Below are 14,654 nucleotides of genomic sequence, written 5' to 3'. Positions count from 1 at the left end.
GAGAGAGAGACAGGTAAAAGATAAACAGGGACGAAAGAGAAATACAGAGAGAGAGAGAGAGAGAGGGAGAGAGAGAGAGAGAGAGAGAGAGGTAAAAGATAAACAGGGCGGAAGAGAAATACAGCGAGGAAGAGAGAGAGAGAGGGAGAAGGGGGTGAAGAAATAGGTGGGGGGAAAGAGGTAGAGAAAGAGTGCAAGAGAGAGATCAGAGGTGTAAGCGATGACCTTTATACTGTGTCCTCTACTGCCCTAGAGTAGAGCGAGAGCGAGAGCAAACGAAAGAGCGAGAGAGAGGGAGAGAGCGCCGGACGGCAGACAGTGTGTGGGTGTTGGAGCCCAGGCCAGCCAGGGCCAGCCACCACAGACCATTCAGGGTTAATATTCACACAGCTCACAAGACCCACCACCGATGCAAAAGGGTTAAAGGGAAATTTCATCCATTTCCATTAAGCTTTGTATCGTTAGAAACCCTCTCATATTTTTGAATGGTCGTGAATCATTCCCTTATTTTCTGGAGAGACTGGAGAGATCTGTATCGATCTCCAACACTTCCTGTTTAAGATGACGCAATATGACGATTTTTGCGTAGAAGTAAATAGGAAGTGTAAGAGGGGAGGATTCTCGTACGACTACAAGCACTAGTCCCACCCACTGACGCTACAGACCTATTAGAGCAGTGCCAGTGGGTGGGATTTCACCAGCAGAAACTAACATCCACAGCGTCTGAAGCTAAGCTAACAGAGGCTGTCGATAAAACTGAAGTACAATGGCGGAAGGTACTGGATCTTCACTAGAAATGTTGTGTGAAATGATTTTCAAGCAGTCTTGCTGTATCAGCTTGGTAGATGGAACAGCGAGGTGTCCGATAGGCGGAGATCAAGATCAGCGGGAGTGGCCAGCGAAGCTGTGCATCGTGGTGCATGGTGGGAGTTGTTGTCTTCAATCCACAAGCGCCAAAAAGTCACTTTCTGCCTTTTCTCGGTCAAGACGGCACAAAATTTGAATTTTATTTTATTATTCGACTACATATAGGAACCAATTTCAATACATATTCATGCCTCCACCGGTGAAATGCTCCTTTAATATTTAAGCTACCACGGTACAACGAATAGTAATTTTGTTTTCGGTGTGCTTTTTCTAGCTTCTGCAGAGTATTTCATTTTCACATTTTGTTGGGCATACAATAAAACACAGGATTTGTCGCTCTGTGTTCCTTCTCAAGGTTTCCTCCTTGTTTATAAGGAAGTGTTTTTAGCTTGCTCTAAAAATGGCTTCAGTTTATATGAATTTCAAAGTACAACCATTTGCAATGTAGCTCGAAGAATACCACATCGCGTTTCCATTTAAAACCACTTTTTGTTTATTATGTAAAAAAAGAAAGAAATCAATTTACATTATATAATTCATTGCAATCAATTGGATAGGCTTACTCAGAATGGTCCTTTGAATACGGGCAAAACTCTCAATGAAGGGGACAGAGGTTGATCAACAGCGTTTGATGACTAACTCACATATCTACAACAGCACTACAAGAGTTAGCTCCCTCTATATCAGCATATATACAGGGATTACAAATGCATTTTACACATTGTGTTTACTTATTATTAACAGGTTCAAAACGCGCTCAACTCCGTCAAAATCAGCACCATAAAAAATACATGTAGTGGCAGTTTATGTACCAAACATATGTGCAACTAAAACAGTACAGTACAGGAATAGTTAGCATATTTGCACTATATCAGAATAAAGAAGTTTGCCAAAACAGTCCTAGATTTAAAATACAACTAGGTTATTAAATAGTTCTAAAACATGTAAAAAATAAACAGTCATAAAAATAAACATTGACAACAGATATATCGATAACACACACAGATGGATTCCACAGTTCGTGAAATAGGTCGCAAAGATAGCACCGTTTAACCTCAGGAAGATTCAGCTGAGGCTGCTGCACACACACACACACACACACACACACACACACACACACACACACACACACACACACACACACACACACACACACACACACACACACACACACACACACAGACAGACACACAAACCCTCCAGCCACACATGCATGCATGAGAAAAGACGCTCATAATTACCGGGTCATGCTATTCATCTAAGGGTATAGAATGGGAGTGGAGAGGTTAAAAGGTCAAAGGTCAATAGGAAGTGACTTACAGTTATAATCATCAAGTGACGATGACATTGACAACACACAGCCCTTAGTATGAGCGGGAATTCCGATGCACAACAGTGCCTTTATAAAACATTTAGCCCATTTTGAAAGAGCAGCTCCCGGCAAATGAGAGGCGTGTTTGTGTAAAGTACACACATTGTTTGTTGGTTGTATTGCCCCAGTGTGTATATGTGTTGCCATCGAGATGTGTGATGTGTGTGTGTGTGTGTGTGTGGGAGGAGGGGGCGGTCTCCCGAGGTGGGAAACTGGAGTATATGACAAAAGCTACACAGTGTATGTGTGTGTGTGTGTGTGTGTGTGTGTGTGTGTGTGTGTGTGTGTGTGTGTGTGTGTGTGTGTGTGTGTGTGTGTGTGTGTGTGTGTGTGTGTGTGTGTGTGTGTGTGTGTGTGTGGCTCAGAAGAGGTTCCTCTGCGTCCCGGGGTGCGTTTGTTTTGCCAGCCTAGAGCCTCTGAGTGGGCTGAGAGACCCCTTATCGGGTCCTTATACTCACTGGAGAAACAGGGCCCACCCCTCCAGCCAGCCAGGGTGGTCTCACTCTGGCTGAGAACCTCTCTCTCACACACACACACATGCACACACACAGACACAGACACACACACAGACAGACGCTCACACACACACACACACACAGACACAGACACACACACACACTCAGACGCTCACACAAACACACACACACGCTCACACACACACACACACACACACACACACACACACACACACACACACACACACACACACACACACACACACACACACACAGATAAACAGACACACACACCGCACATAGACACACACACACACAGTCTGGGGTAGCGGTTTCTGTTTGGATCGTCTTGTATGAATGAAAAATAGCAAAAGATTAAAGGCCTTCTTGAAACAATTGACAGCCTAGTGAGAAAAGGAGTAAAAAAAGGCACAGAAAACATTGGGAGAGGATTCGCCACACAACGTTTATCCTCATCTCCCAAACTAGTTTCAAGAGCCTTGCATTCTCATCCTACAGATATTGCCAGTCCATTGTGTTTTTCTGTTTAAATCTGTTCAACATTTACTACTGAATTGTAGTAAATGTTGGGGTGTGCTCGCAAGCATCTGGATCCATCCGTGGCCTGCCAGACTTAACCTGTTGTGCAAGGCACGTCTGCTTCACATTAAACATAGATCTTCTTTCAAGCCTGCCTCTCAAAATGTTTAACGTCGTCGTAAACATCTTCGCCAACCTAATGTAATACATGTCCTGTGTACTATGCACACATAAACGCATTAGCATGCAGTGTCTGGCACTCATCCACTGGGGCTGAATACATGGATTCACTGTTGGATGTCCTCATGTCTGTGTGGCTTCTCACAGCGCCTGTTACACCAAGAGACGAATAACCAAGGGTAAAGTGTCAACAACACAAAACTCCGGTTGAGCTGAGGGACAAAACTTTCTCATCAGATTACCGCTGGGCCAGCCTCTGGAAACGACAAACCACCCAAACTCTTCACAGCTTTTCACAGCCTGAGAGTGGAGTTCGGTCTAGGCTGGGACCTGGGAAACAGGGTTCTGCTACTAAGGATGTGCGTTGCTCTCTGATTAGATTATGACATCACGGTTGGCCAAAGCACCCAAGCGGTTATCCCGCTCATTTCGAAAACCTATTTTCCATACCTTGTTTTCACACTTGGTGATGATAACAATCATATTATCATTCTCATTATCATTTCCACCCTTAATTTTGACCTTACGTTTACATACTTCTTAGTTAATATATATTGTACATATCTGGAAATATATATATATATATATATATATACATAATTCTGTATCAGATATGTACGTAGCAATAATACAGTACAATAAAGCGAACCAGAGGGAAGGAGGTCACCCAGTGCAGAGCTGCTCTCTGGGCGTCCATGTTGGATCCACGTCTCTAAGCCTTAAAACATCTATTTTCAGGATGTAGTCGATGTCTTGTCCTCAATCTGTGCAATAAAGCCAACAGGATGTTTTTTTTTCCTTAATGCTCCCCTCGACATTATACCTGCCTTTTTCTTTGGCACAGAACGAAATTAACAGTTTTCAAGTCTTCATCAAAAATCTGGAAGCTTATGACACCGCTGGAAAAAAAAAGAAACGCGACGGAAATAAACATCTCGGTTGGCATAGTCCTTTTGCAAAATACGAAAAAAAAAAAAAAGCTGGAGGCGTAGAGTGTTTTTTGACGATAGTGGAAGAGAAGGAAGCGGGCTGTGGTGAATGGGGTGGTTGGGTTTCATGGTGATGCTTCAGGGAACACATTTATAAAAAGGTGTGCGGTTTAGAGTGAAGAAGCGGTCGTTGCTTTGGCTATCGAGCTCTTGTGCTGGATCTTGTTGGCGTAAAAGTTCCGGCATGTGTCACAGCAGCGCTGGTACCACCGCATGTCCTGGCACAGGTTCTTCTCCCGCACCACGCGGCAGTACACCGTCCACTGGTCGCCCATGCACTTGTAGGTCAGGGCGGCTGCCATGGAGGGGAGGGCAGACACGTGCACGCACACACAAACACACACACACACACACGCATGCAAGTGCGGGCACACACACAAGCGAGCGGGCAAACATGAACATGTGAAAACATGATCATAGCCACACACACAGACACATATAAACACACACACACACACATACATACACACATACATACATATATACAAACAAACAAACAAACATAGATACAAAAACACGAAACAGAGAGAAGATTGATTGGTTATAAAGAAACAAATTATTTGTTTGATTTGGACTTATAGCCGGAGTCTGAATGCACTGATCTGAGAGGTTATCATGACATGAGAAAGCCTCTAAGGGAACCCTGAGGATCACCAAGTCTTAAGCCTGAATAAAGGAACCCTGAGGATCACCAAGTCTTAAGCCTGTATAAAGGAACCCTGAGGATCACCAAGTCTTAAGGCTCTATAAAGGAACCCTGAGGAACACCAAGTCTTAAGCCTCTATAAAGGAACCCTGAGGATCATCAGGACTTCAAGCATCTCTAATGGAACTCTTGTTTATAACAGAGGCTTTTAGTGCTAGCTTGATTGCTTCTTCTGCCTAATCCTGAATGTAATCTGATACGCGGACCTCACAAGCCCGGTCAAACATCAGGGTGAACCAGGGCCACAACCTGGCCACCTAGGTAATACGCCCACGGAATGGAATCTAAAACCCAGATGGAAATTAACCCCTGGGCTAGTCTGGCACATTCACGTGTACTGCTGTACCTGTTTATTAGTGTGCATTGTCCTAAAAATATAAGACTTTCCTGTCCATAACAGCGCTAAAGTGCATCAAAACATGAGGATTGTTCGACCACCGCCAGGTTTTCTCAGTTACCATAAAGTCCCATGCAAGGCTACATTTCAGCCTCCCTCCCTGCTGTTATAATAGTTTATTTTTCAGGCGGACTGGCCTGCCCCGCATCTCCTCTAGGCTGCTTCTCTTTAGCCCATCCCTAGCTCCATCCACCAGCAGACCGTCCATGTATTTGTATACACATCGTCTGCAGCAGTGCAGTAATCACACGCTGCAGTCAGGGTGAAAGTGGGAAAGCTCCACCTTATGAGGCCGGTTTGATTCTGGCTATTCTTGCTCGCTCCCTGGGCTCCTTTAGGGGGTTCCCAACACAATCCCCCCCTGATTAGGGGCTGATTCACACACAGCCCGGCCCCTCTCAAGACACTAACAACCCTAGAGAATGGCAACACACATCGCTCCGGCAGTGGCCTGCAGACACGCCTGCTTTGAACAAATTGGGAAAACAAGCTTTTCGCTGCGCGGCAGCTTGCCTGGAGAATTGTCATTCCGACCCAGATTCAGAGTAAATACAACTGCCCTGTGCCTAAATTGTTCCCTTTCGTGCGGCTATTGCATCCATTCATTTCCTTTATCTCCCTGGTTTGGGTCAGGGGGGGGGGGGGGGGGGGGGGGGGCTGGAGTCTATCTCTCACTATAAGCAATGAGCAGGGCTAGCACACTGCACGGCCCTCCCAAGGTGAACACATACCAGGGACAAACAACACCCTTCATAACCATGCATATATATACTGTAGTTAAAACGACCAGCCTGAATTGATGCATGGGCGCACCTTGGAAGGTATTTTAGGCTCCCTTCGTGCCAAGTTTAGCGCGCGCGTATGTATATTTTAGAAGCCCGTCCTCACCTAGCCTGGGGGAGGTGATGGTGTTCACGTTGATCTTCTCGTTGCAGGCGCCCTGGTGGCAGGGCCTGTAGTTGGGGAGCCTGAGTGGCGGCGGGCAGTCGTTTCCATGACGACCCGTTACTTTGTGCATACACTGGACCACGCGCGACTGCAGGCCTTTGCCGCAGGAGGAGGAGCACTGTGGGGAGGAGAGCAGGGCAGGGTTTAGGCGTTGCCCTTCGCTGTTTTCTCCCGAGGTATGTTAAACAACACCACGGTGGAGTACTACCCGTTTTATTTCATTGTTAAGGGCTTCTCGTGCCTTTTGCAGTTGAACACTGATGAGATACAGGAGAGCGGGTTGGAGATGAGAGGGAATGACATGTTGCTGTAGTACCACGGCTGGGAATCTAACCTGGTTCACTACAGGCCTATTGCCCGATTTTCTTTTTTACATTTTACTGTGTAGCTGAATTGTCCAATTGATATTGCACAAAACACGGCCAGGGTCAGGGGATCGAATCCACCTGGGGACATTGTTGTGAGGAATTGTATTCACGGAATTGCAAAATGGTTTGGATAAAAGACACGTGACACATACAGTTATTTCGGTGTGTGTGTGTGTGTGTGTGACGTGTGTGTGTGTGTGTGTGTGTGTGTGTGTGTGTGTGTGTGTGTGTGTGTGTGTGTGTGTGTGTGTGTGTGTGTGTGTGTGTGCGTGCGAGTGTGTGCGTGTGTTTTCTTTGTGTGTGCAAGGACCGCCTGTTGTAAACACGGCTTACTCCGAGCTCCAAACAACATCACTCACCGCTAACCTGAAGTGGGTTCGCCCCGGGTTGATGTGACACTGTGCGCAGCGACGGTCAAACTGTCATAATGGGAGGCCTTTCACGGTCCGCACACGTGTTGTTAGAAAGCACACCGACGGACTCCGGCGTGCACTGACCTCTACGTACCTCTGCGTGTTCACCTGAGAGCCCCCCTCCCGTACCAAACAGCGCCGGTCTGTTCCTGTTTGGGGGGCGGCGACCTCAAGGCCCCGCCCCTACATCACAACAACGCTGATGGATTCGTGAACCTTGAAGGGGTTTTGTAAAGTCGACGTGACCTCTTACACAAAAAAGGGCTTTTTCCAGCCAGTGAGTTTCAACAGGGGTGCTTGTTTCTCTGTGACTTGTTGGTGTGAGGGAGAAGGAGCAGCAAAGGAAATGTGGAGGAGATTTGTTGACTCTGGTTTACTCTCCTTTGTCTCCCTTGATAAACATTGAATCTGGTCTCCAGAATCTCAACCGACTGAACTCGGGTCAAATGAGGACACTCACTGTTAGAAAGATGTTTATGAATATGTCTCTCAAAGAGGAGAGGTTTGTGGGGCCGTTCACTCTCGCTATCGATTTGTTTCTAAGAATATGTGGTTGATTATAATTTGGTCGGAACCTGCTGGAACAACGTGTTTAGAGAACAGCGCGTACAACACATCCTCAGTCCAGCACAGGGAAATTAAGGCTTCAGGTCAACACACCAAAGAATACAGCTTTGGCTGAACACACAAATAATAATTATATTTTCATTATGAGACATTCGTTTTCCGTTTGCTCAAGCTATCAATTGTTTGTATGGATGCCAGCCGTGAGCTTTCAACCGTACTGCTATTTCAAGTGGTAGGAGATGATATTCACATGTTGCAATCCAAAGCAAGCCAAAGAAACTGAAGCGAGATGAAAGGTAATAAACAGGAAAGCAGGGAGAAATAGCACAACGTTTAACAAATAGATTGAAGCTCCGCACAGACGGACAGGAAGAAAGCGCGAGTCCCAAATTCCCCAGAAGCAGCTTGTAAGCCACACTTTCTGTTTTTATTCAAGCTGCTAAGTGAAGCAGTCACCTGAGGCTGACCTTTGACTTGCCATCAGCCACAAGAAAATAGCAACGCTCCATGGCTTAACACCATTGATAATTGGCCTGTTTCTCACACACAGACGTAGCCACTCACAGGCAGACACAGACACAAAGACACACAGACACACACCAAATGTTCTTGGCTCAGTTGTGACTCATTTCTCCTGTTGCTGTAATCTAGGCCAAGCTAGAATGTGTATGTGTGCTTGTGTCTGTGTACGTGTGTCTGTGTGTCTGTGTGCGTATGTGTGTGCAAGTGCGTGTGAAGATATAGACAGAAGTAGGCTGCCGTGTGTTAATCAGTCCTTTTGCCCCACTAACTTTAACATCTGTTAGTCACACATACTTTATAATAATCTGACAACAAAAGAGACTGCAGATCTAGAAGGTCTCAGGCCGATGCTGTGCTATCATTCACCTGATGGATCTTCAAGATGCACTTGTTTGGGAAAGTTTCTCGGCAGGTATGAGCACAAGCTGGCGAGCCGGTCATCATCACACACCTCATCAAACACACACACACACACACACACACACACACACACACACACACATGCGCACGGACAGAGACGTGACTTTAGAAAGACGTCAGGCAACGGGCAGTCAAGACGCTCGTCACTCAGAAGAGGCGCTGACAGCGTCGTGGCGTTTTGCTGCGATAAAGTTCAATCGCATGACATGAAATGAGACTCCTTAATTTCCTCCCATCCGTCTGTGCCTCTTTTGGTTGTAGAATCAAAAAGAAACTGCTTTTCACCGCATATATCATACGGACCTGTCTCTGAGGGCCGGCGACAGCTGTCCACGGCACAGTCTCAGGTTTTTATTAGGCTCTTGCTTGGGCTTTGAAAAAAAAGAAAAGTGGTGAGCTCTATGGTCAGTGCAACAGGAGGGGGGACAGTCTTCTATTAGGAGAAGTGGTGCTAAGGTGGTGTGTGGTGTTAGTGGTGGCGGTGTTGGTAGGGGTGGTGGTGGTGTTAGTGGTGGTAAAGATAGTGGTGGTGACAGTGGTAGAGATTGTGACGTAGGTGGTGGTGATTGTGATCCTCAGCAATTTTCAAGAAAAAGGTGCACTTGTACCCACACCCCCGTCCCCCCTCAAAAGCTCTCTTCTCATCTGGAGTAGCCATCAGCGGATCAAAGCAGAACATCCCAAAGTTGTGCGGGATAAGGGGAGAGGGGGGTTAGAGAGGAGGCAAGACATTAAGAAAGGCAGAGAGAGACAGAGAGACAAAGAGAGACAGACATAAAAAGAGGCAGAGAGAGACAGAGTGACAGAGATTGAAAGAGAGAGAGAGGGAGAGAGAGAGAGAGAGAGTGAGAGAGAGAGAGAGAGAGAGAGAGAGAGAGAGAGAGAGAGAGAGAGAGAGGGAGAGAAAGAGGGAGAGAGAGAGAGAGAGAGAGAGAGAGAGAGAGAGAGAGAGAGAGAGAGAGAGAGAGAGAGAGAGAGAGGGAGAGAGAGCATTAGAGTGTGTGTGAGAGAGAGAGAGAGAGAGAGAGAGAGAGAGAGAGAGAGAGAGAGAGAGAGAGAGAGAGAGAGAGAGAGAGACGGACATTAAGACGCAGAGAGAGAAAGAGGGAGAGATAGCATTAGAGTGAGAGAGAGTGAGAGTGAGAGTGAGAGTGAGAGTGAGAGAGAGAGAGAGAGCAGTTACAATGGAGTGGTATTAAAACTGGAAAGCTGATAGCTGGCGGTGCTGGATCTGGTTTTTAAAGGTCCATTGGGTGCTAACCTGCCCCAGCTGACATATTTCATAGGGTGCAGGTGCCTCTCCAGGCCTTGATGTGGTGATGTATGCTTGTCTTGCGATGTAGTGCTCAAAGGAAGAGTGAAAGCAACGGGTTGAACAGAAGCCAGATGTGCAGCTAGCTAGTTTCCCAGCTTGTTCCCACCTGGCCCGGTACAGCACTCACATCCATCTCCGTTTACTTTGTCACTCTGTAAAACAGCTCTGATGCGTATGAGTTGGCATAATGAAGGAGGAAAAACTGCTTAGTCAACTATGTGAGGAAGCACTCAACTTGGAAATGAGTTGTACATTCATCCTACCAACCTATTTTCCATCGGAAGTGTTATTTTGTCAATCCTAAATTAAAATATTATTCAATACACTATTATTATTTAAGTCAAGCAACTTCTAGTGAACTGCCCATGGCCTTTATAGGGCAAGCGTTTCGAAAGAAAAACTAAGCACGAAGGGGCCTGAAAAATCACCGTGCTGTGCCTATTCTCCTTATGATAAGTCCTAGACCGTGCATTTCTATTTTCATTACATTGCCAAGAAGCAATGCCTCAGTCTCGGAAATTGTAAAAACAAGGGATGTGTGGGCGAATTTGCAACCTGTGTGTGTGTGTGTGTGTGTGTGTGTGTGTGTGTGTGTGTGTGTGTGTGTGTGTGTGTGTGTGTGTGTGTGTGTGTGTGTGTGTGTGTGTGTGTGTGTGTGTGCATTTCAAGCGGGGATCTCTCGTAAGCCCACCCAACCCCCTGCGTGTAAACAGGCCGGGGCAGTTGTGGGCGCATTGTGCCCTCTGTGTATATACAGATGAGCGTTTTAATGTAGATACAATCAAAATCCCCCAAAAACTATCACAGAAGGCAAGTCGTTCTCTTGTGTAAACATAGTCTGGGAACCAAACAAATCCCGCAAGCTCATGTTTCATTTGGTCTGCAGATAAGGTCTGGTTCCTCTCCGACCAATCACAGCCATTTGTCTAACATGAGGCTGGATAAATACAATAACAGTGCAGGCATGCCATAGAGGCATTTTCAACAACAACAACAAAGATGGCTGCCGCTAGAACGGTCGACCGATTAAGCTATTACGCTTTCAAGACAGTGTTAAACGAAATGGACGGAATCTGTTTCAACAGACGACTTTGCAAAGCTTTCGCTGAGAAAAAACATGTTTTTTCGTCGCTTGGTCACCCGTTGCCGTTGCTATGATTGGCTCTAGGCCTATCCAATTGCATCCACAGGCATTTTGGTCTGCGCCAATTGGTGACGCCCTTTTAAAAAATCTACGAATAACAGTTTTGCAATTTCGTGCAATATCGATGCCAGGCTACTGCAAACAGGGCCTCTGTGTGTGTGTATGTATGCGCATGTGTGACCCTGCCGTCCCCCCCTAACTTGGACTAGGGCTGCTCGATTATGGGAAAAATCACAATCACGATTATTTTGGTCAATATTGAAATCACAATTATTCAAACCATTATTTTTGAGTTTAAAAACATCTTGTATTTATTCAGCATGTCTCTCCGAATTATTTTTTTGTAACTGAGAACTTAAAAAATGTTGCCTTAAAAAAATACCCAAAATGGTCAAAAAGAAAATGATCCAGTCTAAAATGATAAACAGATATGTATCCAGCTGTTCTGCCCTTTTACGAAAAACTCGATTATGTTAATTTTGTGATCGTTTGACGTTAAAATCGAAACCGCGATCAAAATTCGATCAACCGCCCAGCCCTACCTTGGACCAGTCGCCGGTCTTCCACTCGTAGCACTTGGAGTATTCCTCGCAGGGTTCCTGCTGAGCCGGCTGGGAGTGGGGGTCGCAGAGACCCTGGGGGTTGGTGCAGGACACGGAGCGCGTGCGGACCCCTGTCCCGCAGTCTGACGAGCACTGAGGGGTACACAACGAGAAGAGCGTGAAGAGGGGGACCGTATGTACACACCAGCTACGACACTCAATCGTTTGAAGAAGGCCTTTCATCTTTCGCTATTTTTCATTGATACGAGACGATCCAAACACAAACCCCTACCCCAGTCTGAGTGTGTGTGTGTGTGTGTGTGTGTGTGTGTGTGTGTGTGTGTGTGTGTGTGTGTGTGTGTGTGTGTGTGTGTGCGTGTGCACGCCTGTCTGACGGAGATCCAATGGGATCAAAGCGTTGGTGCTCAGCGGGGAACGTGAGCACCTTGAGAGCGATATATATACACACAGAGCACGCCGACCCTCTCGAGATTATTTATTACCTCACTTGTCCGGCACCTGCAAGAAATTGGACGTGCGAATACATCTCCATCTGGTTGCTTGTGTACCGAGTGTCACGGCTGCTTGTGATCGCCGTGTGCGTGTATACGTGATGCTGGGGTCATTCGGTTTACTGTAACCTTTTTGCATCGTATCGTCGGGTGGAAGAGCGGAATGCAGAAGACGAGGTGAAGCGCGATCGAGGGGTGAAAGAGGAAGAGGAAGAGGAGGGTGTGAAGGCTAGACAGCAGAGGATAGATGAGGAGAAGGGAGGGAGGGAGGTAGAGCAGGGAGGAAGAGGAGGGTGTGAAGGCTAGACAGCAGAGAATGGATGGGGAGAGTGGAGGGAGGGAGGGTTAGGGCGGGGAGAGGGGGGGGGGTGAGTGATTTATGAGAGCGAAGAAGCCTTTTGGTTATTATCCCCACTAGCACAAAAAAAAGACTATCACGAAAGAAGACGAAGGCAGAGGCTAGGAAATGTGTCCACAACAGATACGCTATGTTCCGCCGAAACCGGGTGCATGCAAGCACAGAACCAGCAGCACATGTTGCGCGGGGTTAGCTCACTGATTTAATATCCCAATGTGTTAGCCGTCCAATATGCTAAGGTAATGGTGCTAGATGTTTTCAGGAGACCAAGGCTGATTCTTAACGCTTCTAGAGTAATTTATGCTCATCTCATGCTCAAACGACTTTACTGCCACACTTTACTGCTACACTGACCACAGCGTCTAGACACATAAGTTTAAGGTTTGCGTCGGCATCTGCACAAATCATCACAGTTGCAGTACAATATGAATTATATTACATATTAGGTTCTAATAGTTCTAAAAACAAACGTAATGTATGTGGAGCGGTGGAGTTAAATCATCATGTGCAGACCCCCGGGGCTGGAGAAGTAGACAGAGAGACAGAGACAGACGGGCAGACAGATGGCTACAGATGGATGGACAGACAGACAGCAGACAGATGGACAGATGGACAGTCAGAAAGTTGGACACAGACACGAGACAGACGGACAGACAGACAGACGGACAGGCAGACAGATGGGCACAGAGGGATGGACGGACGGGAAGACAGCCAGCCATCAGACAACAATGGACACAGAAGGACAGAAAGACAGACGGACAGACAGCAGGCAGACAGACCGACCCGACCCACCGACGGACAGAGTGGAAAACACGGCATAACCAAGCAGATGCTCAAACCCTGCCACCCCGCAGTCTTCTAACAAAACATGAATCACTCCCTTTCCCTCCACCAATCTCCTGTGTGCGCTACGGCCTGCTGACGGCGACGGGTGACCGGTGCAGGCTTAACAAGGACCCCACGCGTGCGTCCGTCCTCCCACCCACCTTGGACCACTCGGATGCCTCCCAGACGGTGAGGCAGAGGCGGCCCTCGCAGCCCTGCAGCACGGGGGGCTTCCCCCCCTGGCAGTACGGCTCCTTGGTGTGGATGAGCGAGCCGTTCTGGAGCTGGTACATGCAGGCCACCTCGCGCCGCTGGAAGCCCCGCTCACACGTCACCGAGCAGGCCCCCCACTCACCGGCCACCCACCTGGAACAGAGGCACGGACATGAGACCGCGGGAGGGGGGAGGGGGGGGGAGACATCAGACCACAGGGAGGGTGAAGAGGTACAGACATCAGACCACAGGGAGGGGGCGAAGAGGTACAGACATCAGACCAAGTGGAGGGTGAAGAGGTACAGACATCAGACCACTGTGGGGGGGGGGGAAAGGGGCACAGGAGAGAGAGACGCAGGGACAGCTGCTGCAGTACCTCTTGGTTTACCAGAGAGGGTGCTGTTGCTGCAGTATGATGGTTTTATTTAGACTGATGCGTTAAACTTTTCTGTCCACTGTTCGTCTCTCGGGACTATCATATTAGAGTGCTTTGCGATGCTAAAATACTGTTGCTGTTTATTGTCCGTAGACCTTCAACACAGCGAGAGACAAATGTTCTAGTTTTGGTAAAATAGTACATAGTTTTGAATGTCAATCTCCAGGATAGAATAAGTGATCGGGTGACGCTTTCAGGATTCAGAACCCGATTCTCGTCCATGTCCAATTTCCGAAAAGGGGATATTTGACAGAATAATCACAGACTAAACCCATGGACGTGAAATTCATGTTTTCTTTCAGAGAGCAGCCATTTAAACACATTTTATAAAGAGATGTGCGATTCTTTGATGTCCTTGTTTGCTTTCTCTCCACCTCACATCACTTTAATCTAGGCTAATGACCTCTCACCCACCCCACTCCTCTCCACGCTGCACCGCTTTCAACCCCTCCCTTCCCCTCCTCCCCTCCTCCCCTCCCCTCCTCCCCTCCCCTCCTCCCTCCTCTCCTCTCCTCCTCTCCTCCCCTCCTCCTCTTCCTCCCTCGCCGCCCTGACTCCTCTCCAA

The 14,654-nt window shown here is 47.3% G+C and overlaps 1 protein-coding gene across 1 annotated transcript in view; it reads right to left on the bottom strand.

The window, feature by feature from the left end:
* Nucleotides 1-2,902: 2,902 nt before the first annotated feature.
* adamts17 (ADAM metallopeptidase with thrombospondin type 1 motif, 17) overlaps nucleotides 2,903-14,654 on the bottom strand; it is a 62,398-nt gene continuing 50,646 nt past the window's right edge. Inside the window, exons 16-19 of the mRNA XM_030377463.1 lie at nucleotides 13,602-13,806; nucleotides 11,746-11,898; nucleotides 6,395-6,572; nucleotides 2,903-4,698 (exon numbers count right to left, since the gene is read on the bottom strand). Coding sequence (XP_030233323.1) covers nucleotides 4,514-4,698; nucleotides 6,395-6,572; nucleotides 11,746-11,898; nucleotides 13,602-13,806 — 721 coding nt within the window. The 3' untranslated portion in view covers nucleotides 2,903-4,513. The remainder of the gene's footprint in view (nucleotides 4,699-6,394; nucleotides 6,573-11,745; nucleotides 11,899-13,601; nucleotides 13,807-14,654) is intronic.

This window comes from Gadus morhua, chromosome 14 (assembly GCF_902167405.1).
Source record: "Gadus morhua chromosome 14, gadMor3.0, whole genome shotgun sequence".
NCBI lineage: Eukaryota > Metazoa > Chordata > Actinopteri > Gadiformes > Gadidae > Gadus > Gadus morhua.
This window is presented reverse-complemented; position numbering and strand designations above follow the sequence as displayed.